At 38.1% G+C, this 26,703-nt stretch overlaps 1 protein-coding gene across 6 annotated transcripts in view; it reads left to right on the plus strand.

Annotated features, from left to right (window-relative positions):
- Positions 1–26,703, plus strand: part of CCDC171 (coiled-coil domain containing 171) — a 150,957-nt gene that overhangs the window by 23,896 nt on the left and 100,358 nt on the right. For 5 of the 6 annotated variants that reach the window (XM_032676968.1, XM_032676967.1, XM_032676969.1 and 2 more), the window contains 4 exons: positions 7,048–7,140; positions 8,416–8,576; positions 16,232–16,370; positions 26,084–26,186. In XM_032676968.1, coding sequence (XP_032532859.1) covers positions 7,048–7,140; positions 8,416–8,576; positions 16,232–16,370; positions 26,084–26,186 — 496 coding nt within the window. The remainder of the gene's footprint in view (positions 1–7,047; positions 7,141–8,415; positions 8,577–16,231; positions 16,371–26,083; positions 26,187–26,703) is intronic. The other variant, XM_032676971.1, reaches the window with a different exon arrangement.

The following is a 26,703-nucleotide window of genomic DNA, read 5'->3' on the forward strand; positions in this document are numbered from 1 at the left end:
GATGATTCTGCCCCTCTGCTCTACTCTAGTAAGACCTCACCTGCATCCAGCTCTGGGTTCCCTAACATAAGAATCACATAGACCTGTTGGAGCAAGTCCAGAGGAGGGAGAGCCATGAAGGTCATCAGGGGGCTGGAGCACCTGTCCTATGAAGACAGGCTGAGAGAGTTGGGGCTGTTCAAACTGGAGAAAAGAGGACTCTGGGGGCACCTTATAATAGACTTCCAGTACCAAAAGGGGCCTACAGGAAGGATGGAGAGGGACTTTTTACAAGGTCATGTAGTGATAGGACAAGGGGGAATGGCTTTAAACTGAGAGTAGGTTTGATTAGATACCATGAAGAATCTCTGTACTGTGAGAGTGGTGAGGCATTGGAGCAGGTTGCTCATAGAAGTTGTAGATGCCTCATCCCTGGCAGTGTTCAAGGCCAGGTTGGATGGGAGTTTGAGCCAGGTGGTCTAATGGAAGGTGATCTTCAATGTTCTTTCCCACACAAACTATTCTATGATTCTATAATAATGGACTTTTTCTCGGAGAGGAGCTTCCTCTTCATAATCTCCTATGTCATCATATTATTCAAGTCTAGTTTGAAGATTGTTTAGTCTTACCTCGCTGTCAGACCAAAGTTGTTTCAATACTGTTTTATGTAGCCCTCACAAGGAGTTTGGAGTCACTGAGTCTTGTCTGTGCATGTATAGAGTAACAGTGTCAGTTTGTGTACTGTTAAGGGCTCTACTGAACATGAGAACATAACCTACTGAACATGAGAACCAAAAGAGACATCTTTCCCCCTCAAGGTTATGTAGAAAGGGAGAGCAGTTCAGATAGCAGATTGGAATGAACTTGGATTTTATCCAAAGGCAACCGAACTGTATCAGTTTAGCAGTCCTAATTGGTTTTACTCTTTAACCTAAAGTCAGGCATATGGCTTAACTTGAAGCTTCCAGGCCAGCATACTTGTTTATCCAGTGTTGTGCAGGTCAAGCATGGCTACTCTGTCACTGAGACATGTTTCTCTAGACTTCAGGTACAGGAAATGTGTATAGTGAGCGTTAGCCACACTAGGTCATGCTGAAAGAACATTTACTTCAGTAGTTAAGAATTGTTTGCATTCAAGTAACTTATAGTTAAGGTTGTTTATTTTCCAAACAGGAGATGGCTCCACCTTACCACGATCAAGAGGGATCAGCATTTCTAACACTAGGTAGAAGTGGTTGGCACATCTCCCAAAGATGTGTTTAGACCCCCTGGTTTGAGTTATGAGTATAGGGAAATGCTCTTAAGTAGGAATATCTTAATCTGAATATGGAAGCACAGAGTGGGTGGATGATGATCCAGATATGAGTACATGTGTGTCTTCATAACTTAAAACTTTATCTTGGCTGAGTATTTCATATAGATGTTGGACCTCAGCTTTGGAAAAGTGTAAGTATCCTGATAACTTTTTAGTGAAATGAAACTGAAACATCTTGCAGAAGTGGTCTAAATAGAAGTAGAGAAGAGAAAAATTACTTTGATTACTGTATCCAAACATGCCGTAAATGTACTTTCCCCCCCCATTGTTTTCTTTGTTGCTTATCTGATAAAGCGTATTTTTATGTAAATGCAAGCATCCAGCAGCAAATGTGGTATTGCACAAATATAGGATACTGAATTACACTTTCAGTATGGAGTACACCAGTATTCACAAATATTGCATACTTGGAGCAAGTGCTAGGGGCTGAGAAAAGTGGATAGTTTGCAAACTGTTAGCATGCAGGAAATGTCTCCTAGAAACCAGATTAGCATTGATATACAACAGGACACTGGAAAAAGCAACTGAAGTTTAAGAGATTAGATTAAACATATAGCATGGTTGCCCACAAGTTTTAAGGCTGGTGTTGAATTTTTCTTAGTCATGTTTATTTACAGTTTCTCAAAAGTCACAATTCTGTCTGTGCTGTTATGGAAACTGATCCCGGATATCTTTCTTCTTTAAATTAAGACTGAAATCAACTCAGCTTGAATATCTAAGGAAACTTTAGAAATTCCATGGGTTTGCATCTGACATCTAAAGTAGGATGTCTGTTTTCATATATCCTGTTAGGTGAACATGAAGGTAACAAATGACTGAATCTTGTTGAATAACCAGTGTTTTTGATGTTGGATAAGGAAGCACTTTGTAATCATTGGTGAACTCACTTTCTGGTCTATCATTGAGATGGATTTGGACCTGACAGGAAGCTCTCAATATTGAAGCAGAATGTATTCTCATTTGACTCCCAGATGAGACCTTATGGTCTGGATATCTGTGGCTTGCAAGCTTGCTCTAGGTTATTTTTTCACAGCTCCTTTTTTGTACACAGGCATTGTGTAAACTTTTCATATACATGATTCAGTAAGGATACTGATTCTTACCTTTCATTTGATTCAAATCTGGTACCATTGTCTTTCTGTTTGTCAGACAGGAACACAGAACTCCTCTCCTACCTATTTCTCTTTTTTGATTTTTTAGCATGGCTTTACAGGCTAGTCTCATCCCTGACACTTTTCTTTCACTCACAGAATGTGTAATAGATTGTTCTCACTGGTGGAGCATGTAGCTTCTCACTGTGAAGGGAAGTGCATGTAAATAGAGCCTTTTTGAACCTTTACTAGCAAAATAGAATGGATTTTCTGTATAGTATTTTGTTGCAACTGTGTTCTTCCCAGCTGAATCTTCAGATTCAGCTTGGAATCCAAGTTTTAAGTTCTATGGCTGATGTGCACTTTGACAGATAGAAATGCCAAGAATCTTTTCCTTAGAACAATCTAAGCAAATCTGAATTTCTTTATATTTAATAACTCTGTATTGCTTAGAAATGCTTATGTGCTAATGGCTAGTTCAATATCTCTCATGAAGTTTTTGTTTTCTGACTAATTTCTCACTGATTTGGTGACATCTGATTTGGTTTTTGTATTTGCAAAAAATCATAGAGCAGATGAAAAAGAATATTGGTTGCTTCACCAGACACAGCATTTACATGACTTCCTCAATTCACATATGTAATTTTTCTGCAAGCTCTTTTAAGCATGTGAGTCTTTGGGGTATAGTATATATACTGGTAAGATAAGACTAAGGTTTGCATGAGTAATCTTCTGAGACTTTTGGAAGAATACAGTTTATTCTTCATCTTTGGCTTCTAACAATACAAGAAACTAGTGGCAGATTCTGTCAGAGCCCTGACAGTGACTTGTCTTGAACGAAAAGACATTTTATTTCTTTCCCTGGGTCTTTGTTTTTTGAAGATCCAGTGAACTAACTTAAACAAGATTTTAAAAATCAAAATTGTAACGAAGTGAGGCAAAGCTTTAAAGAATCAATTTCCAGAAGAAGAAGAACTTCAAAATCAAGAATTGGGCATTGATATTCCTAACTTTGTGAAGAAACTCCAGTTTTGAAAAAGTCAGTTTTCTCATACCTTTGTATGGGGGTATGATCTGTAAAATGATACTTACCTGTCAAACAGATAGTTTGATTTCTGGTTTCTAATATAATTTTTCTGTGTATATTGTCTTGAATCTATTTGAATACTTTCAATTGGACACCTATCAGGTACATCTGTCTCTTCTTTGGTTGGTGTCTAATGTCATAACTCTTTGACAGTAGGCTAGACACACTGTCCTGCTTGCAAATAGGAGCTATTTCTCCTATTCCAGGGATCATCAGGAATGTCTGTAGCTGAAACACTAATTTTCCCAGCGCTTCTCTTTTTGTACACATGCTAATTCTGCAAGTTAATTCTTCAGTGACTTGTGACAACTCAAGCAAACCAAAGATCTGCAAACTTCAGTCAGCAAAGGAGTGATATGTTGGCACTTCGTACAGGTGTCTGCCTGATCCTGCCTCTCTTCCTTTATTGTCTCAGAATTTTCTTAGGACTGAGGTTTCTGTATTTTTGAGAGTTCGTGTTTCCTTTGGACCACATTGCTTGTCCTTGCATTCAGTGTCCATCATGTCAGCTCAAAGAGATAGATGCTACTTTTAAAAAGCTATACTAAGAACTGATCCTTATGTGTTCTGTTAGAGAGAATCTGATTACTCCAGTTTTTAATTCTTGCATATACCCTCATTCAAGCTATTATTTCTTATTTCTGTTTTTATTTTTCATCTTTGGACTGATGAAATCTAACAAGTCTAGGGGGTTCCATTTGAGGGGATAATAAACCATTTTGATTGTGTTTTCCAGCTCTGGTTTCAGCTGAAGAGAGGCTGAGATAAAGGCACAGTTGTACTTTGGAGAGGTGCTCAGGAAATAAAATAATATTTAGAAGTCAAATTCAGTACAAAGCCTGTGAATTAGTATGTTGTTCCTGAAAACTTTACATGTAGAATCAGTTTTTTCATTTCAGTGTTTACTTTAAGAACAGACACTTGAACAAACCAGACAAAGACAGAAAAATGTTTTTGCTCTTTAGAGTATGCAGTGAAATATTTTCAGTGAAGTTTCCATTTCTTCATTTAATTTTTTTAAAAATTATATTTCCCACTCTAAATGTTGTGATAGGTACCTTCCTCACTGTTTCCTTTATCTTCTCATCAAGCTTAAAATAGAATTACTTTTAGATGGAGTTGTTAAATGTTTTAAAAAAGAAATTAAATCCACATATATTTATTGTTGACTGACCACTTTTAATAGGCTGGCATTATTTTTGAGTAAAAACATCCTGTTGGCAGATGTTCCCCTGTTGGAGGATGCTAAGGAGTCCTTCTAAACTAAAGCAGGGGGTAGTTTGCTAATTCTTCACTAGGGGCAAAGCAGATTACGATGTTTGGAAGGAATAGAGCCTAGACAATATTGAGAGTCTTAAGCAAGTTATTTTTGAAAGAATCACAGAATGAGTAGGGTTGGAAGGGATCAGACAGTTCTTGAATATCTCCAGTGAGGGAGACTCCACAACCTCTCTGGGCAATCTGTTGCAGTGCATGGTCACCCTCACAGGAAAGAACTTCTTCCTTGTGTTCAGGTGGAACTTCCTGGGCATCAGTTTTTGCCTATTACTTCTTCTCCTGTTGCTCAGCACTGCTGAGAAGAGCCTGGCTCCATCCTCTTGACACCCTCCATTCAGATACTTGTACACATTGATGAGGTCCTCTCTCAGTTGTCTCTTCTCAAGGCTGAACAGGCCCAGCTCCCTCAGCCTTTCCTCATAAGAGAGATGCTTCAATCCCTTAATCATCTTGGTGGCCCTCTGCTGGACCTGCTCCAGGAGCTCCATGTCTCTTGTACCGAGGAGCCCAGAACTGGACACAGCACTGCAGATGTGACCTCACCAGGGCTGAGTAGAGGGGCAGGATCACCTCTGGTGACCTGCTGGCAATGCTTTTCCTAAGGATCCCATTGGCCTTCTTGGCCACCAGGGCACACTGCTGGCTCATGGACAGATTGTTGTCCACCAGGACCCCCAGGTCCTTCTCTGCAGAGCTGCTCCCCAGCAGGTCAGCCCCCAGATTGTGTTGGTGCCTGGGGTTATTCTATCCCAGGTGCAGGACCCTGCACTTGCCTTTGTTGATTTTCAGGCAGTTCTCTACCCATCTCTCCAACCTGTTGAGGTCCTTCTGAAGGGCACCACAGCCCTCTGGGCTCTGTGTCATCAGTGAACTTGCTGAGGAGGCATCTGCCCCTTCATCCAAGTCACTGATGGAGAAGTTAAACAATAATGGGCCCAGCATTGAACCATGAGGGACAATATTGGTTACAGGCCTTGAGCCTCTGGTCACAACCCTCTGGGATCTGCCATTCTGATGATTCTTAGTCCACCTCACTGTCCACTCATCCAGCCCACTCCTCCAGAGTTTGCATTATGATGATGTCATGGGAGACTGTCGAAAGCCTTGCTGAAGTCCAGGTGGATGGCATTCAGTGCTTTTCCCTCATCCATCCAGCCAGTTGCACCGTTGTAGAAGGCATTCAGTTTGCTTAAGCATGATTTCCCTTTCCTAAATTCATGCTGACTACTCCGGTCACTTTCTTGTCCTCCGTGTGGACAGACATGGCCTCTAGAATGAAGCACTCAATCACCATTCCAGGAATTGAAGTGAGGCTGACTGACAGGTAGTTCCCTGGGCCCTCCTTCTCCCTCTTTTTGAAGACCGGGGTGACATTCTTATTTATGAGAATAATCTTAGCGTTATGGAAGTACAGTGGGAGTATTTGTGCAGGATTTGTGCATTTTTTTATTGTGTTAAGCAGATAAAACTCATGGCACGAGGCGAAGTTTAAGCCTTTTGACAGACCTTACTACGGAATAGGTTTGGTAAGCTCTTACGCTGTTGCTGATTTTCTCTTTAGTAGGTCTTCCATGGATATCAGTTTCAAAAGTATTTCCTTTTTTTGTGTGTGTGATTATACAAAGTTTAATTTATTGCCAGGAGCTTTTATTTTAAGATCTGCTAATGTTTCTCTTCTTTTAAATGTTCAACATGAAGTCTCACATACTTACTAATTTGTTTTACTTTTCCAAAATCAATAACTTAGTGCTTTAAAACATTACAGAGTTCAGAAATTTTTGTTGTAGGGAAACTGTGACTAGTCTAGAGCTGCAAAGCACTCTGTTCTGGGCACCTTAATTGGAAATCGGGTGCCAGAGCCAACATATTTTTGAAGAATCTTCTCTGTGCTTCATATCTCATTTATGAAATTTTAAATGCTTGATTGATACATCATTGTATTTTGGAACATACAGAGTGTGGTTATGTTGCTTGAGGTGAGCAAATAGTAAGGGAATAGGTAGAATATTTAGCTTGATCTTTCCGCTTTCTGACCCTGGCTGCAGTTTTCTTGATTATAAAAAATGCAGCAATAACATAATGCTACATCAATTTATTTACCTAAATAGAAAATATTAATTTAATATTCTATATATGTAAAAATTATTTATATATGTATTTTTTGGTATGGGTTTTCACAGTGCCAAAGTGCAAGCAGTTCAAATGTATCAGGTTGCTGTATGAATGAGCAGAATTGAACAGACTTTGTCATGTTATTATCTCTCTGGACTTAAATATCCTCAAAATGGTACTTTTAGGCAGCTGCAGTGAGAACAAAGGAACTGGAAGAAAGCATTGAAGCAGAGAGAGCAGCACATTTAGAATCCAATTTCACTTCAAAGATCATCCAGGTAAACTTTTTGGTAAATATTTTGTACAAGTTTACAGTAAAACAGTTGAAGTTCTGAAGGTACAGTGCTCCAAAAATATTAAGACCACTTACTTGCTCCAGTGAAAACACTGAATAGATTTTTTGCAGTAAGTGTCAGAATTGTAAAAACTAATATATAAAAGGAGAGAATAGAAGAATTTTCAGGGGACTTTAAAGTTATTAGAATAAATAATAAAAAACGTCAGATTTGTAAGTTTGAGAATTCCCAGTAGCATTTAAACAGTGAGGGAAAAGGAAATGTTTCACAATAGTTAAGCGCTATACTACTGTTTAAGTATCCTACCCTGTATCTTTTGAATGGGCACTTAGAGCAATTTGGACATACAGTGCATACATCCAGCTTCTTTAGGAGTGTGAGTTATATAATTACTCAGAGTACATTTGAGCCTCAAAGTTATGATATCTAGACTTACCAGTAAAGATGGATTAAATGAATAAATGTAGTATATATACTACATATTAAGTTCTTGTATTAAACTGTATCACACAGTGTCTAACCCAATAAAGCAATTATGGTTTATTTAAAACATTTTTTTGAGAAAGATAAATGGTGATTGCTTAGCACTAACAAGCCCTTCACACTGGACTTTTGAAAAATTAAGTAAAAAAAAAAAAAGGAATTTTGTTATATTTTTCTTCCTATTTTCTGAGTAACAAAAATAGGTATTGCCATTATTCTGTCAGTTATTTTCTCATTTTCATGATCTTCTGTATTTATAGGCACTTAAATTTTAAAAGTGATGATTCAACTAGTAGAAAAGATTTAGTTTTCTTAATTTCCTCTCCATTTTTGCAACATACAAAGGAACTGGGAGGATAACATTCTTAAAATGAGAGACCTGTCATTTATGGGTGAATAACTGATGAATTTTTCTTCCTTGTTTGTATACATGAACAAGCTCAAAGTGTACTTTATTCTGAGAGGAAGTGTAGCCCTTACTGTTAGTCCCACACTTTCATGTCTATTTAAAAAATAGAATTTACTGGAAAAATTCAGGAAAATGGGAAAAGCCAGACACCTCCAAGTGAGAACAGAAGGTACTTTTGGTCAGCATATCTATTTGTCTCAGTTTTTATGTATTCCTACATTTTTAGACATGTTCAAAGTTTTTACGTGTGTATAGGCTTCTATGTAGAATTAATACAATATAGTCTCCTGTAAAGCAAAACAGTCCAGCATTAAAGATCGTAATCTTTCCTAACTTGCTTTAATTGCTTTCTTATCACTTGGTAGTTAAGAATTCAAGAACTTGAAGAAGCTGTGCATGTGGAAAAATACAGACGAGCTGAAGCTCTTTCAGATTTAGAAATGATCAGGAAAGAGTTCAAAGAGTTAGAAAATGCATATGAGAGAGAAAAACACAATGCCCAGGAGAACTTGGAAAAACTCAATAAGTAAGTTTCCTTTTAAATTCTTTGTAAAATAGTAGGCAGTAGGCAGCTTGATTACCAATTATAGTTTACATTTTGTGTAGTGTTCAGTCAGTATAAAACAACAGAATCTGATGTAATTTCCCAAACCAAACCAAGGTTCAGAACCTGATGTTCCAATAAGAATAGGTCCATATCAGTAAACATAACATAGTATAGGTTGGTAAATAAAGTAACTGATCTGTTACTGATTATTTGCCAAAGCAAAAATGTTGAAAATGATAGTTATAAGAGGGTCCTGTCTCCTGTATGTTTGGTAGGAGTGTGGGAAAGCACATGTGGCAGGGTTGGAACGGATCTTTTTTCTTCTGTATAAACTTACATTATGATGAAAATACTATTTTTCAGTGAGCTAGATGAATCTTTCGGAGTCCTGCCTAGAAGTTGTGTGTAATTTATAGTGGATTATCTTCATTTTCAGCTTTTGAATGATGGTGGGAAATTTTAACTAGGTAACAAAAATAGAGCAGAGGAAATTACATGGGATTCCTTTCCTACTCAGCACAATCTGTGTCTGTGGTAGTACATGGTTTCTGGAAGAACGGCTTTGCTATATTCCCCTGGCAGATATAGGATACACTGTACTGAGTCTTATTCCTTGGCTGAACCAAGTTTATATTGGGGTGAGAAAATGTCAGGAAGAAGAAGACATTTGTGTCTTGGAAGACACAGAACTGAGGAGTTGGTGAAATAAAGGATAGCAGTTGGTTAAATTTAGGGAAAGAGGAAGTTTAAGAAGACATAAAGTGGGTGGAATACAGTAGGGGTGTGGGAAGAGACTCAAGCTAGTAGAATGGGTTGGAAATGACGGAGTTGGCATCTCAATCTAGGATTATGCGGGTCTGTACACAACGGTATTTATGGTGACTTGTTCATAAGAACAGTAGTGGAGAAAAAAGAAACTGGTTTCCCTACAAAAAAGGAAGTTTGTGGCCTGAGAGAGTCTTTCTATACTCATGCTTACAGAGATGTTTTTAGTTACATAGTTGAAACGTGCTGTATTATAAACACCTTAAAGCTCTTCATTAAAATAAGATCAAAAGAGGTCTGAATGTAAGTTTGTGCATTTAGGTAAACCAGAGTGAAAGTGAAAACTTTTTTCTCAAAGAAAAAGAAATAGTTTTTATGATAAAAATTTGGGAAAATGTATGAAATACATTATGATAGTAATCTAAAGTGATGCTTCAGAAAGACTGCAGTCTTCACAGGTGGGAAACCGAGTATGTGTATTTCAAGATTCTCTGTTGTCCTGAAATAATGTCAGTTAATTAAACTGTAATCTTATCCCGCCTGGTTGTTTTTGCTTTGAGCATGAGTTCTCTGTCAGCAAATATATGACACTAAACTGATACCAAATTCTTGGCCTTTTCTTGAACTGGAGAAGGCCTATACCATTGACTTGACATTTTATTCCTTTTTGGTTGCTTGGTTTTAAAAAAGCTTTGTGTTCAAAACAGCCTTTTTCAGAGGAATGGCTGTTCCATCACTGGTTTTACTGGCTACTTTTACAGGCTGCTTTCCACTGTCCGAGTTTTTCTGGTAGCTAACTTCCTATTCTTACACGGAATATGGACTATTGTTATTTTTTTTCTTTTTGTTATAGTTTTTTTTTTAGTTTTTAGTCTGGTCTTCTGGGTTTTTTCTTTTTCTGGTAGGTTTCCATATTTACATGGTACAGAAAATATGAAAAAATTGATGTTACAAAAGTTTTCTTGAACTACATTCTTCCTGTGTTTGTTCTTGAACCACCTCTTCACTTCTCCCAAGGTCTAATGTTCCAAGGTTCATCTATGTATTTGAGGTTAGATTAGCCAAATTCATCATCCTCAAGTGAAACATGGAGCTTCTTTAGGTTTTTTTTTGTCTAGTGCTTGTTAAGCTGGAGTAGTTTTCAGTCTTCAGAAAAAAAATTGTCGTCTTTTCAACATGGCTGCCATAGCATCACTTTCTGTAGTAAATCAGGGAGCTGTTAGTGTGAATATGTTCTGAAAATCAAGAGATGATTACAGAGATAAAGTGTAAGCTAATTAGTAGCATTTTTAATGGTAGCTTAAACATCTGTTGAGGAATTTTCCAAACCATTTCCAAAAACAAGATCTGTTTTTTAAATTTTAAAATCTGTTTTTTAACTTTTTTGGTTAAAAACTGTGAACATCCGTAAGTAGTAATTTTCCAATTAAATCTTTGAGAAACTCTTAAAGATATTTTTCTGTATTAGATTATTCAGACCAATGTAAGTATAATGGTTAGATATTGAATTGCACTGTGCATTCAATAATGTTTTGTTCCTTGTGAGAATATTTTATCTGTATGTATAAAGCTATTTCTTTGAGAACTGAAGGGATTTATTTCTAGGATATTTTTGATGCACAAAAGTTATACTTTTGAAAAATGCGAAGAAATCTTAAATAAAAACCTTACCCTTAAAAAAGAAAAAAAGAGGGTTTTTTTAGGCACCGTATTTCATTGTTTGGAATTCCTGCACAAAATACTTGAATATGTGTATTTTTTTTGGCTAAGACTATGAAATACAGTTTTTACAATTATGATAGCATTTGCCGTAGAAGTGTCAATATTACTGCTTACAGAGAAGTAAGTACTTGTGTTTCTAAAATACAACATGAACCTTAAAAAATCTTGCCTTCTTCCTCTAAAGAGGACGATTATGTTCAACGTTTCTTTGCCCTATCTTAGGGGGGTTTTTGGTATAAAACAGAATTTATGCCTACTTGGAGCAACTGTTCTGTGTTAACTGGATATGAGAACAAATGTTGCCTAATATCCAAACAGTACTTTTCACTACTTGCAATCGTGTGTTGATTCAGGCAATTATTCCTAGCTACTTTTGCCAACTGAGTTTTTGAGAGCAAATTGTCCTTTGTAATTTCAGAGAATGCAAACACAGTTAAAACACAATTAAAACAGTTAGTGGTTTTGTTAACAGAACTTGAAGAAACATGAACAGTCTATCCTTAAAATTTCGTTAGTCCAGGCGCCTAAATTTCCAGACCTCTTTAAAGATAGATAGTGAAGGTCAAGCTTTCTCTGAGGTGGACATTAATCTACTCAGTTCTCTTGAGGTAATTATGTGGGGTGGGCATGTACTGACTCATCAGTTTCCTGTGCCCTTATTATTCTTTGAAGCGTACAAGTCTCAGTAACGCTGGTGAATATCAGTGATTGCTTTCACTAGACACCTTCAGAGAGAATACAAGAGCCTTTGATCTACTTACCTTTGAAGGCTCTGGTCCTTGGACTTCAGACAATGTCAGGATCTTGGCTTTTTCTTTTAAGCCATAGTTTGGCATCCAAACATATTTTCTCTTTTTCTAGAGGAGTTGCACGAATTTGTCTTTAAGCCTTAGCCAAATGGAAGTATTAGAGACTTTAATTTTTTGTGCTAGAACACTTGTGTATCTCTTTAGCTGGACTTGATGTACATAAATAATACCAAAGTTGGAAGCTTTGTAATGCTATGAGAATTTATTTTCTCAGAAAAAAAGTTAGTTGTGATAACTGAAACCAAGCAAACGGGCTTTTCTGGGTTGCATAATTTTTTTTTTCCTCACAAAAAAAGATAATCGTAATAACTAAAACCAAACTAACAGGCTTTTCTGGGTTGCATAATTTATTAATTAGCTCTGAACCCAGTAGCACTATTTAAATTGGAAGCAACATGGGATTTGGGTCTCTGTGTGAATTAACTTTTCAAGAAAAGTGAGAGCATGACATAGAATAATTTGGAACTGCTTTGCTGTTTTTCCAAAAGCTGTGAGAGTAGAAGCTATTTTGGGGGGCTGAAACAGGCAAGTTCTAGAAGAACAAGAAGTAACCATCTACAGCTAATTCCAAAAATAAGCCAGGCTGATGCAGAAGCACATAAGCATTTGGAAGACTATATGAAACAGTCCTTCAGCTAAAAAGACACATTGATCTATAAGGAATAAATCAGAGTCAGAAAGTGACAATACTGATTCAAAAGCTTCAAAGTTGGAAGAACCTTGAGCCTGTTCTGTTACTTTCAGTTCTAGTGAGACAGGAGTGATAGGAGAAGAGAAAAGGAATGAGTGAGACCTGGATGTTTCTACTGCTGAGAGTTACATCAAGGATTAGTTGAGGTTGAAAGGAATTGCAGAAGATCTGTAGTCCAACTTGCTGCTCAAACCAGGATTAGTTATGAGATCAGACTGCTCAGGGTTTCATCCAGTTAGGTCTTGAAAACCTGGAGAATGGAGGTGACACAACCTCTCTGGGAACCTGTTCCACTGTTTAATTGTCATTATGTTGGAAAATGTTTCTCCTTGGCTGAACCACTTTGGATTCCGTTCTTGTTCTGTAGCCAAACATTACTGTGAAGTGACTGGCTGCATCCTCTTGATAATCTCCTTTTAGATATTGGGGGGCCTGTTACAAACCTCGAAGTTATCTCCTCTCTGGGTTGAACATACCAAGTTCCCTCAGTTCTTACATGTATTTTCAGCCCCCGAGTATGGTGACGGACATCTCCTTAGCCCACTCCAGCTTTTCTCCTGTGTTAGGGGGAATCATCATGGCTAGGCTTCGCGAACGAAGATTTGGGAAGGCACTATCCACATTTGCTGCAGGCACGCTGGTGGCTTATGAGGCCAATACGTGATAGACATATCCGGTTGCAAAAGGCGCAGCAGAAAGACTCCTTAGATGGTGTATTTTGCAAGATACGGTTCTTTCTGCGTTGCCTTTTTTCCTCGAGAGTGATCCTGCGTGTGTTCTCGAAGGAGGCAGCTGCGTTATAGATGGTGTGTCTCCAGGCCTCCCGATTGGAGGCCAGAGTAGACCAGTTATGGTGATCAATATGGCCAAGGCTGAGATGTTGTTTCAGGGAGTCCTTGAATCTTTTCTTCGGGGCTCCTCTCATGCGGCAGCCAGTGGCAAGTTCACCATAGAGCAGGATCTTAGGGAGGCGGTGGTCCTTCATCCTGGAGACGTGCCCTGCCCATCGCAGCTGCGTTCTCAGTAACATGGCCTCAATACTTGTGACAGCTGCTTACTCTAGTACAGATGTATTGGTCACATAATCTGACCAGCGGATGTTAAGGATTGTACGGAGACAGTGCTGATGGAAGCGTTCTAGGAGACGCAGGTGGTGGCGGTAGATGACCCATGATTCGGAGCCGTATAGGAGAGTAGACAACACTATGGCTTTGTAAACACTGATCTTTGTGCTTTTCTTTAAGTGTTTATTACGCCATACTCTTTTGTTAGGGGGAATACGTGTAGTTAAAACTGGTCATTAGCCTAGATGTGTTATAATGAGTGCCAAATAAAAGGTGATTACTCACTTCCCTTGGTCTGGCTACGCTATTAATACAGCCCAGGTTGCTGTTAGCTATCTCTACTTGTATGCCATGCTGCTGATTTGTGGCTGTGTACCATGGTTACCATGCCCTTTTTGAGCATAGCTGCTCCCCAGCCAGTTACCAGCCACATCACTTTAGGGGGCTCTTGCTTCCTAAATTTGCACTTGTCATTGTTGAATCTCAGAAGGTTCATGCTGTTCTGTTCTTTCTTAGTGTCTAGAGAACAGCAGCTCTTCTGTTGAGTGTATCAATTGTATTGTGTCATGATCTACTCACACTCAGTTCACTGTTACCTGCAGGTTCTGTGAGATTGCCCTCTTGGCCTAATTCAGATGATCAATGAAGCTGTTAAACAGATTGTAATACAGACTCCTACAGTATGGCACCTCTTACCAGCTACTACCATTTGAGCTTTACCATCAAATCTTTTTTTATGAGTGTTGTAGTTCACATATCTACACTGAAGTTCTAACTTAGCTATAAAAATACTCTGTGAGAAAGTGCTAAAATCCTTGCTATAAGAATCTGCTTGCTCTCCTTTTGTCTATAGATCTGGTCATTTTATCATGGAATATAACTGGGTTGGCCAGACATGATTAAACCTTTGTAAAACCTCCCTGTGTTCCCAATCATCTTTGTTTCTTTCATGAGCCCAGAAAATTGTTACAAAAGGACTTGCTTCGTAACCTTGCAGGGACTGAAATGAAGCAAACTGGTTTATAGTTCCTTGGCTTCTCCTTTTGCCCTTTGCTGAATATCTGTGTGACATTTGCCTTTCTCCATTTGCCATGGACCTCCCCCAATTTTTGACCTTTCACAGCGATAATGAGCAATCTCATTGTGACATAGGCCACCTTTGTCAGAACCTTTGAGTGTAGGTGAACTGGCCTTTTAGATTTCTATGAGTTGGATTCTCACAAGTTATCCCAAACTCAATCCTCACCTACTGCTAGCAATTATTATCCTTTTCGAGCCCTTTTACTGATTGTAGAGGCTTGGGAGGAGACCTTGTCAGGGAAGACTGAGGCAAGAAAGGCATTGAGTGTAGTAACTTTCTCTCTCTGCTGTTGATAAAATAGCTGTTTGTCTAGAAGCCTGTCCATGTTTTCTTTCCTACCTTAACAGAGTGGTAAAATCTCTTCTTGTTGTCTTTGTTATCTTTTGCAAAAGTTAATTCTAGGTGACTTTTCTGATACCAGCCCTACATACTCAGACAGTCCTTCTAAATTTTTCCTTGGATTCCTGTCCTTGGCTGTGCGCTCTATACAATGTTGTTTGGCCTTGTAGTTTTCTCATGAGTTGCCTTTTTTATCCATGCCAGGCTTTCTGTATTATTTGCTTTCCTGACTACCAGGAGGACTGATACAAACGAGCTGTTCGAAAATTTGGATATGCTGCTTTTGAAGCCATGCCATTCTGAGTGGAATTGTCACGATTTAGGAATGGTATTTCCCAATTTAGTGTTCCCACTGAAACACTCCAAGCCACATGCCACTTGATCTTCCCTCCCTGCCCACCCCCAGCGGGCTGAAGAATTGGAGGCACAAGACCTAAAGATCACAGGTTGAGATAAGAACAGTTTACTGGAAACAGCAATGAAATAAGACAACAAACTGTAACAGCAGCAGTACTAATGACAGAGTGTACAGGAAAAAAAAAAAGTGAATGATTCACATGGAATTGCTCACTGTGGAAGCCCATGACCGTACCTTACCATTCCCTCTGCCAGGGAAGGGAGCCCTTCCCTGTTTCTGGAAGATGAGGTGAGGTGGTATAGGATAGCCTTCAGGTCCTAGCGTGCCCCCTCCTGGCTACTGCAAAAATTAACCCTGTTGTGGCCAGAACCAGGGCAAGAATATAGTGAAGTACATGGGAACTTTAGAAGCAAGCTTTGTACTTGAAATCAGGGTTGATGATGCAAGATGTGATATGGTCTTTCTGAAGAGAACTAGAACGTTAATTAAAATATGATGACTTCTGTTTATTATGTGTAATTTGGAAGCTATATCCAAATGATCAAATTAATTAATGACTGGAAGTCTAATGCAAGCCTTGATACTGGAAAAGAATATAACCATAACTGAAAAGTCTTTCTTAGAAGGAATATATAGGTTTCTTCAGTTAAAGAAAAAATAAGGCAAGCAGCTTCAGAAGCCGTATGATATATAAATCAGGTGATAACCTGATATGTGTGATACTCGTAGATTATCTTTTAAAAGTATACAGTATACTTGACAAAAATATTTTTGATAAAAATGTTCTAATGTTCAAACTTTTCAGATTAGAAAGAGAGTGTTTCGCCTCAAACAATGAAATGAAAGAAGTCATTGAGGAAAAGAAGGTGGTAATTAAAGACCTCTCTGAGAGACTAGGGAATACTGAAAAAGCCTGCAGAGAATTAGAGGAGGAGCTTGTAACGGTAAGACAAAAGGCCTGTGGCACTCCTTGTTTGGGGTTTTTTAAACATACTGTGAACATAATCTACATTTGCTGTGCTGAACTGTGGAATAAATCTGCCTTTGTGTTACTCTGATTTCATTTATGTTACTTTGTTTTGTAAAAGATGAGTAAATATAGCTAATACACTGGAGAAGCCAATTCAGAAATGCACGTTAAGTGATACACTGTGTACTACATTTATTTGCAGAAAACAATTATTTTGAAAGTATGGCTATGAGTGTAACTTGTGTTTGCATACTTAATGAAGAAGGCAGTTTGTAGGTATGGATTATGATTTCATGGAAAGAGTATTCCATCTTTCTACCCAGGCTTTTTTCTCTGAAGCTTGATTAGCTACCATTGCAGGCTTGTTTACTTTTATTTCACACAGTTTTAGTGCAAGCATTTGACTGCAAAAATTGTTTGAAAACGGCTTGTTTGAAGGTGACAAAACAGAGGGATTTTTTTATTTAGTTCTTTTTTGCTTTGGTTTGGTGTGCATTTGGCATTTTGGATGTATCTTACAGGTTTATTTTCTGAAATCTTTTTCCTTTTGTATGACCAGCTGGGGCCTTTCCATTGTCTCTATCCACCTCAACTTTGTATTACAAGTTTTGCCATCCTGTTTTATAGCAGTAGGATCAAAGGAAAAATTTTACGATATCTTCATTAATGATGTAAATGAAGGGACTGAGTGCACCTTCAGCAAATTTGCAGATGACACCAAGCTGAAAGGTGCAGTTGACACACCTGAAGGACGGGATACCATCCAGAGGTACCTGAACAAGCTCAAGAAGTGGGCCCATGGGAATCTCATGAGGTTTAACAAGGTCAAGTGCGAGGTGCTGCACCTGGGTCAGGGCAAACCCCAGTATATACAGGTTGGGGGATGGACTGATTGAGGACAGCCCTACTGAGAAGGCCTTGGGGGTGCTGTTGGATGAGGGGCTGAACATGAGCCAGCAATGTGAGCTCCCAGCCCAGAAAGCCAGTTGTATCCTGGGCTGCATCAAAAACAGCATGACCAGTAAGTCGAGGGAGGTGATTCTGCCCCTCTGCTCTGGTCTGGTGATACTCTGCCTGGAGTGCTGCATCCAGCTCTGGGGTCCCCAGCACAGGAAGGACATTGATCTGTTGGAGCAAGTCCAGAGGAGGCCACCAAGATGATTAGAGGGATGGAGAACTTCTGCTATGAGGAAAGGCTGAGAGAATTGGGATTATTTAGCCTGGAGAAGAGAAGGCTTCAGGGTGACCTAATTGTGGCCTTCCAGTACCTGAAAGGAAGAAGAGAAGATGCAAAGAGACTTTTTGCAGGTCATGTAGTGATAGGACATGGGGGAATTGTTCCAAACTGAAAGAAGGTTTAGATGAGATATTAGGAAAACATTCTTTACTGTGAGGGTGGTGAGGCACTGGAGCAGGTTGTTTTCACAACAGAGAAGTTGTGGATGTCCCGTTCCTGGAAGTGTTTCAGGCCAAATTGGATGGGGCTCTGAGTTTAGTGGAAGGTGTTGCTGTTCACAGCAGGGGTATTAGAACTAGATGATCTTTAAGGTTCCTTCCAACTCAGGCCATTCTATGATTCTATGATTGTATGAGCTAGGAAACCTTTTCTCTTTTTGTTTTGTAGTATCATTTGCAGTATTTCTATACATAGCCAATGTAAACATGCAAATTTCTCCTCTTCCTTTCCCTTGGAGCTGTGAGTATAGAAAGTAATCGTGGTCTGTTCCCTGCTGCTGACAGGCATTGTGCTAATCAGCGAGTAGAAGCAGAGACCTGCATCAGAGAGTGTAAGACCCCAGGCCCCGAGCTGTGAGCTCACCAAGGGGTTTTACTTTAAAAATATGCAATGCTCCAACAATATCCACCCTCTGGATTATTGGAAGAACCCTTGGTTCTTTTAACACTTTTTAAGAGAGAGTGCAAAGGAGAAAAGCCACACATGTTTTCTCAAGAGGTACTTTGCTGGTAAACTTTAGGAAATAAGAGATCTTGGCAAAAGTTTAGAGGGTAACATACAACCAAATTAAAGCATTCCACAAAGCATTGACTTAGCACATGCTAATAAATATAACTTAGCCAAATCCAACCCACTTGCTCTCAAGTTACCCAAAATATCAAGAAAGGAGATTAAGAGAAGTAGTAGTAAAGAAAGAGAGAGAAAAAGAGAAAATTTATAGCTACCACCAGGGTCCTGTGAAAGTTCAGCTCCCATGTGTCCAGGTGGCAGGATCTGAACAAATATGGCCAGTGCACGTTGCTGCCTGTATTTGCTTTGGCCCCCATGGCCACACCCCCCCGCCAGGTGGGACTCCTAGTGTTCCAGCCCATGTGGGGCTGGGTCAAAGGCTCTGGAGTGTGATGTGGGAAGTGCTCCTGGTGTCCAGTGACTGACAGCTGCTCGGGGGCTGCCCAAGGAGGCTTCAAGGGGCTGGGGTGTGGGACAGGGCATCACCTCACCTTCATGAAATTCAGTCTTACCCCTTCTTCCCCATACACACACACTTGAGTTGGTTTGAGCCAATAATTAATATAATAAACCAGCATCTCACAGAGAGTCTTCAGATTTGTTGGTGTCTTCTCTTCAGTTGATGGACTTATTCCATACATTGTCTTAGTATTTGCCACTTTCCAAGTAGATTGGTAATAAATAAATTGAAGAAAAATAAAATGTAAGAACCCTTTTTCTTTTGGGAGAACAAAGCTTCTTCAGTGCAAGCATTAAAGTGTTAAAGACATTTACTGCCCTTAGTCAACTGGGAAAAATCATTTTATCAGGCAAAAAAGGAATAAAAAGAAGAATTTCTTAGTAAAGTATGTTAAACCTGACAAGAATTCAGGACAGAATTCTGTTCATGTTCAAGGTTTCTGGTAATGGCAACAGTATTAAGTGGTATATTCAAAATGGACATTTTGTTATTGAAAGGTAAAAGCAAAACAGATTGTCCCACTTGAAAGAAATGCCATGTTCATAGAGCATGGCATGTTTTAATTGTTTTACTGGAATGATTTTAAACCACAAGGTTTAAAAGGTAATAAAAATACTTATTTTCTGAGGAGTTCTATTAGTGGTCCATGTGGGATTAAATTTTTATCACCTTGGGCAGCTTTATATATTTCCTGAAGACTTTTGTATTTATTTGGGAAGCAGGAGTGCCTGTGTGTGGTCTTGTTTACTCAGTCTGGACAGCTTTTTTGTTGTTTTTCTTCCCAAAATCAAAAAGCAGAAGGCTATAGCAGAAATTAATTCAGTATACTGTTATTAGGCTTCCCTATACCCACACTAAAATTGTGTGAAAATGTCAGTGTGTTCTCTTGCCTTAATTCCCCCCTCCTGGTTTCTTCATCTCTTAATTACTTTTTTATATTTTGTACTATTATTAGACATCCTGAATATGTCCTTTCCACTTCAGGCTGATAATCTTAAATTGGTTTCTCACAGTACTGTTACCACACAAGTTAGTGTTTTTGTTTGTAAAATAATTTGAAGATATACCAAAGAAATTCTTTTGAAGCTTTATATGAAAAAGTACTTTTCTTTTCCTTAATGGATCAGTTGAATGTATAGTAAAGTAGTTATGATGCTTGTAATTTTAAATATCAGCATGCGACAGAAGTTTGCCAGAAATTTGCATGGATCAAATGTTATAGGATCTGTTGCTATCAAACAAAATTGCTTATGAATGTTCAGCATGAGCAGGCTCTCAAGATTTCCATTATGTTTTTCTGAGGAAATTGGTCTCAAGCTTGTAATCATTTCTAGCTAGGGTTTTTGGGAATGTTTAGCTCCAAGAATAGGAATTTATAAGGGTAACCATTGTGATTCAGGACTTGCTTTAAATTGAAACAGCCTCAGCTGTATTCCTGTCCCATAGAAAAGAATAAAAAGTGTCTTTAGTAGTTTTAAGTTACTCAGGATATTTACATTTCTAGAACCTAGTAGTGAACGCTCTTAGTAGCGGCCAAGCAGATGTGAAACCTTTATTTTAAGAGAAACACATATTGAAATTTGGAGAACTTGCCAGTACACCAGAATACATATTAGGAAAGTGAAATAATTAAAATATTGTAATATAGTATAAGTTCCTTTAACTTGGAAGAAGTGTATATTCATTTCCTCCCTTTTGTGTAGATTCTATCAGAACCAGCATGATTTGTGTATAAGTGGTATAATAGATTACAAAGTGATATAATAGATTACACACGACCTGTCTTTTTCCCTGTGGCATATAAATCTTTCTCTTACAGCCATACCTGCAGTCATGCACTGTTTATGTCTGAGCTGTCTGTAAAAGCCTTGTAGGTTATCATAAGCTGAATGTCAGAACAGAAGTGTTTGAAAATCTGTTTCCTGGATATGCGCGTTAACCAGTGTTCTTTAACAGAAGTGTCTTAAGTCTTGACTGAAGAGACAATGAATCACTCTGAAGATTGTGATTCTTTTCTGCAAATTCTATGGAGCAGAAACTGGTACATGATGGCAAAGATGTAAATGTCAATTATTGTAAATAATTATATAAAGGACAATTTATTGTGGACAGAGCATTTTTTTTTCCAAACTAAAAAAATCCCCCCAGTACACAATCCTCATTAGTTTTTCACTAATGACCATTAAATGTTGTGTTACCTTGATTCCTGTTTTTCTTGCCTTAGTGCAGAGGTAGAGTTTTCCTAGATGCTATTTCTGTTATTGTCCTAATTTAAGAAGACTAGTCAATCTGAAGCATAAATGATCTACAAAGAAACTAATTTTGTAGTTTATTCTGGAAGAGGTCATTCAAGCTGTGATGTCCCAGTGTTGTAAGACAGACATCTGAAAAATGCTTTTAAAGTTGCAGTTTTCAAAAAATTTTTTCTGCCTTGAAAAAGAAACAAACCCAAAACCCTGGAGAGGTACTTCATAACATTCTCTTCCACCAAAGGTTGTTGCAAATCTCTCTTTAGAAGACAAGAATAGTTCTAATAAAACTTGGGCATTTTTATTCATTTTATTTCAGAGATATTTAATTTCTTGAGACATTGTATTTAGTGTACGCATGGATAGACTCCTCTATAGAATTTTGAATATTCTAGCTAATACAAAAAAATAAACTCTATTAAGGATTCAGTAGTTAGATAACTTGAGCAAAAATAGACAGTAGCCAAAGGAGGGAGATGGTCAGTAAGGGTTTTCTTTTGTTTTGGTTTGGTTTTTATACTACAATTTATGCCTGGTTCTTTAAAATTTGTGTCACTATTCTGTTTTACTGAACATCACTTGAGTAAAACGTGTTTTTTGTGAACTGTGGAGCAGTCATTTGGAACCTATTTCTGTAAATGCTTTGATTTGCTACCCTTAAGGTTAGGCCTGGTAAACATTCTGATACTTTTGTAAAGAATTGACGTAAGTACTTTTCAAGAGGTGTCTGAACATACTGTTCCTTGGTGGCTGTGTGGATAGTTCTGGCTTTGGCATTTACTCTGCCATCACCACATGGGATTTATACTGCAAAGTGAGTGGGTGTGTTAATCCATGTGCAAGAGAACCCCTTAGAGCACCTTATACCTGTAAACAAAGTAGAGAAAGTTCCTCAGGAATAATGGCAGTTCATTGTAGGACTGGACCCTAATTTCCTGTGCACTACTGCTGGAGTTTTATTAAGGTAAGACCTCAAATTCTTGCCCACATGTTTATTTTTAAAAATTGTTAACTTGACATAGATACGCACATTTGCAGCATCACGTTCTGTGGACTGTCCTAGAAGTATGGATAGAGTTTGCATTTATTTTAGTCAACTATGGCTTTTGTAAAATGCTGAAAAAAACAATGGAACATAATTTCTGTATGGGAATAGGTTATAGAAAGATACTAAAGTCAAATACTGGTTGTTAGGGAAAATATGTCTACAACCAAGGTAGTACGAAATTGCCCAGATAAATATAAATACCTTCTTGTGGAAGACTAACTCAATTCTGGCAGTGAGTGGAATAATTTTCACTCACTGGTAATTCTGGTTATCCTTATAGATAGGGATACAAAGTATTTGGAAAAAAGATTTTCTCCTGATGGGGGCATACAGTACATTTCATGAAAAATGCTTGGCTTCTATTTAATTTCTTTAGAAGTGCAGTTATGTTTTGAAATTGATGGTTAAATAAATATGTTGCCAAGTACGTTTTCTGCCAGAAGTATTTTATCCTCCGTGTTGTTTTGTCATAATAGGAGCTGTCTTAAGGATATGAAGGGAAGCATTATATAAACTAAAACTCAGCATATATTCTGTGTTCAGAAAGTATGATTTTGCTCCCATGATGTTTGGTTTCTGTCCTCCAGTGTGGAATATTTTGTGAAGGAGGGAATTGTCTTTGGGGAGTATAGGAAACACTCCTAGTATATTTTGAGAATTTTAAATTCTCATGTCCACGTAAACTTCACAAGAATAATTTACCGCTGGTCTCAGGGACCTGGGATTCCTAAAGGCAGGTTCTACCAGTAAAGGCTGAGGTGAAAAAGGCATTGAAAAGGATTTTTCTACATCGTAGTCATCAGATTGCTGCCTCATTAGCAGTGGGCCTAGGCTTGCTTTTGCTAGTGATACACTTCAGGAATCTTTTCCTCTTACTCTTCACATCCCATACCAGATTCAACTTCAGGTGGATTTTGGCATTCCTAAGCATATCCCTCTAGGCTATCCCTCTAGGTATTTTTCCCAGGTCACTATGTCTGATCGGCCCTCTTTATGCTTCCTATTAATATTTTAATTTAGTCAGGAGCTCCCTGTGTATCCGTACAGACCTCTTGCCTTTGATTTTCAAGGTCATTTTCGAGGATCGCTTCCAAGGTCAAGAATGGTCCATTCTGCAGGAAGTAGAGCAAAGTCAGCAGAAACCTTACTTCACGAATATTCTTTCATCTCTTTCTACTAATGTGGTTTGTGAAGCAAACTCTCTTTAAGTAAAGGCTTTAGCAATTTTGTTATGTGATTTCCCTTTTGGAGTAATCCAGGAAACACACTACTTTTCCAGTAGTTCTACAGGAATAGCATGCCCACAAACATGTTGATGGATGAAGTTGTTGAGAAGGATGTAACTGTATCTCCTGGAATAGTTGAATCTGGCAGCTGCAATAGATTATGTTTGACTCAACAGTTGTGGACTCAATTTTCCTTTTCAGAGTGAAGCATTATGCATACTCCCTGTGTTTGTTCAGACTGAAGAAGATTAAGGGGATAACAGCTACTGCTATGAACTGTCAAGTGGGTGCTTATGGAGAAGGTGGAGCTTTACTCTCCTTGGATGTATGCAGTGGAAGTGTGAGAGAAAACAGGGAAATTCTAATTACCTGTAAGAGAGGGAAAAAACTTTACAATGAGGACTGTGAGATATTGGAGCCGGTTTCCTGGAGGGCCATCTTTGAGGATACTCAAAACTTGACTGGACAAGGCTCAGAGCAACCTAAGCTGACTTGGAGCACACCCTGCTCTGAGTGGGGAGCAGGACCAGATGACCTCCATAGGTCCTGTCAGCTTAAATTGTTCCATGATTTTATGACTCTATACATTCTTATTAGATACCTATCAATGAGACATAAGAAATCAGATCAATATTAGACCCTTTGGACTCTTAACCTGTGCCTGGATTTTCAGCACTGTAGTTTACAGTGTTTTTTCTTCAATTTCTGATAATGGGGACAGTGATTGAAAATGGAAGTCGAAATGGAAAGATGCCAAATATTTTGCAGCTAAAATGTAGAGAAACTGGCTAGTCTAAGGAGTTTCCTTTTGGTCTTTATTGCTGTTGAGAAAGAGACTGAAATTGGCTTAGAAAGTGTAGGAGCAGTTAGCAAATAAAGCACGGAGAAGTGGTGAAGGTTGAAAAGACTGGAATACACTGACTAAATTATGGTAAATTAACTAAACAAAAAGAAAAATTGGATGTGGAGATTGAAAGAAATTCTCACATTTGACTTTTTCATGGGAAGATGTTTTTCTGGGAAGATTTGCTCTGACCTCTGTGCTGGCGTGGTTTATGTAAAAAGTATTTCTTTTATCGTGATGTTATATATTGTTATATTTTATTGGTTTTAGTGTGTGAGGTCTTTAGGATGATATCAGTACATGAGGGCAAATTACTTTAATGTGCTTGCATCCCATAAAATATTTTTACTGGATCTTAGCATTTACAAGCTCTATTCATATAAGTAATTTTATGGAGTAAGAATTAAACCTAGTTATTTTTCAATATATAGAAATCGTTTGGAAAATCTTTATGAACTGTAGTACAAACTCTCACCCAAGAAAAGGCATGTAAATGCTACAGGGGACCTAACACTGAAATACACATATGAATAATATATTAGTTGATATACAGTACATATAATTAAAATTGAAAGAGTAAGGCAAATTTATAAAATATTTAGCTCAATAGTGAAGAACACTGCAGAGAATTAAATGCATTTCTTGGGTTTTTATCCTGACAGTTATATGCTAGCAATATGTAACAATTTTCATGGGGAGGATGTTTCCCACACATGAGAAAATGCCTGCATCCTTTGACATGCAGTGAAGCATAACTAAAGCAATAGTTTATAGATATAATAGAGAACAGTAGGATTTTTCTCAATAATAAAAGGTTAATCTTCCATTACGAAGTAGAAATGGAAATTACTCAAGTAGGTTTTAGAATTTAGAATGTAAATAAGTTGAGCAGTTAAAAGTTATGAGACATCTTTGAGCATAACCTTTGTCATAAGAAAATAGTGAAATTATTTAAATCTGATTTCCTCTGGAATTGGGGGGAGAGGTGGTTGGTTTTCATTTGTTATTGCTGGTTTTTGGGGTTGTTTTTCAAATTATTGAAATGTATTACTTTTTGTCAGTTAGCAGCTAAAGTTGTACATTTCTTTGAGAAGTTAAAACTGCATATACCCAAAAGGACCTTGGTCTTGTCTGGAATGACGGATGCATGTCTTTGAAAACTGCAAGTTATAGTCTTGGTTATAGATTGAAGGAATGATTTGATACAGTCTTTCTATTGTAGCAATTAAAAAATTTGCTTTAGTACCTTTCTGCCCTCAGAATAAAGTCAGTGTCTTGATTTGAACATTAGGCTGCACTTAGTGGACTGCCTTCTTTTGGAAAATACAGTAGTAGGTGTTGAAGAACTCTGCTGCTTTATATTCCATGCATAAGGATGAGTTTTTGGTATTGAAGAAATCACTGTCTAGCATGGAAGATATTAACAATTGAAGTAGGCAGGTTTGCAGTGAGGGTCGGTGTGGGATTTGACTGAGTGCCAAATCATGGATTTCTAGCCTGTCTGCCAGTAGTTTGGTGTCTTTCTGGATGTCCTTGTAGGGTGTAACAACAGATTTCATTGCTTGCATAGATGGACACAATTTAATGTTCATTAAGATATTTTTGAAGCAGAAGGTGATCAAAACTAAGTTTTTCTGCAAACATCTTTTGTTTTTCTTTTGACTATCTGAAGTCTTTAGTTTTATTTTAAGTGTGTTTCAGGGTTCTTTGTTACTTATTTGTTATGTCATGTTAAGTATCTCGGTCAAGAAGATGTGTAATAAGAAGTATAGCAGGAATTTAGATTTAAAGGGGAACAAATATACCATTGTGATATGTATTTTTTTTGTTTACTATTTTAACGTGTTTCATTCCCTGCCCCCCTTGTCTTGTCTGTATCTCCTGTCAAATAAAGGCCAAGAAACACCAGGTCTTTCTAACAGAGACGTATGAAAACAACATGAGAGAGCTGGAGTTACTCTTGGACAGCTTTGCTATGTCAGGCCAGCGGACAGCAGGTTAGTTGAAGGTATAAAATGACAGATGCATCTGTCAATGTTCCAAAGTCACTACATTGTGGGAATTCTGCAGATGCCTCTTGCATTCCCTCTTCTCACCATGCTTTGATTTGATGACATGATAAGAGCAGTTCTCACAGCAGTCAAATGGCCTTGCTAGCTGAGAGAGGGTGACGGAATGTGGACCTGCTGTTGTCAGCCCAGAACTCGATATACAAATGCTGGGGTGTATATGCCGGTCAGAAAAGGGCTTACTTGCTGTGCTCTAAATCCAACTGAGAAAAAAGTCCTTACAGTATACCTGCAAAGGGAACAGATGTTTTGCTTGAACTGAGCCAAATTCTCAGGCAACCTTCAGCAACTTAAAGGTCATAAATTCAAAAAGGTTGTGTAGGACACTTGATATAACACAATACTTTTACAGTTGATTGTGGACCAGTACTATATTGCTTTCATTTGATCTAGTACAGAACAAATATTTCTCTGTTTTCATTAAAATTAATTGTAAGTCAGTGGT

This window comes from Chiroxiphia lanceolata, chromosome Z (assembly GCF_009829145.1).
Source record: "Chiroxiphia lanceolata isolate bChiLan1 chromosome Z, bChiLan1.pri, whole genome shotgun sequence".
NCBI classification, from domain to species: domain Eukaryota; kingdom Metazoa; phylum Chordata; class Aves; order Passeriformes; family Pipridae; genus Chiroxiphia; species Chiroxiphia lanceolata.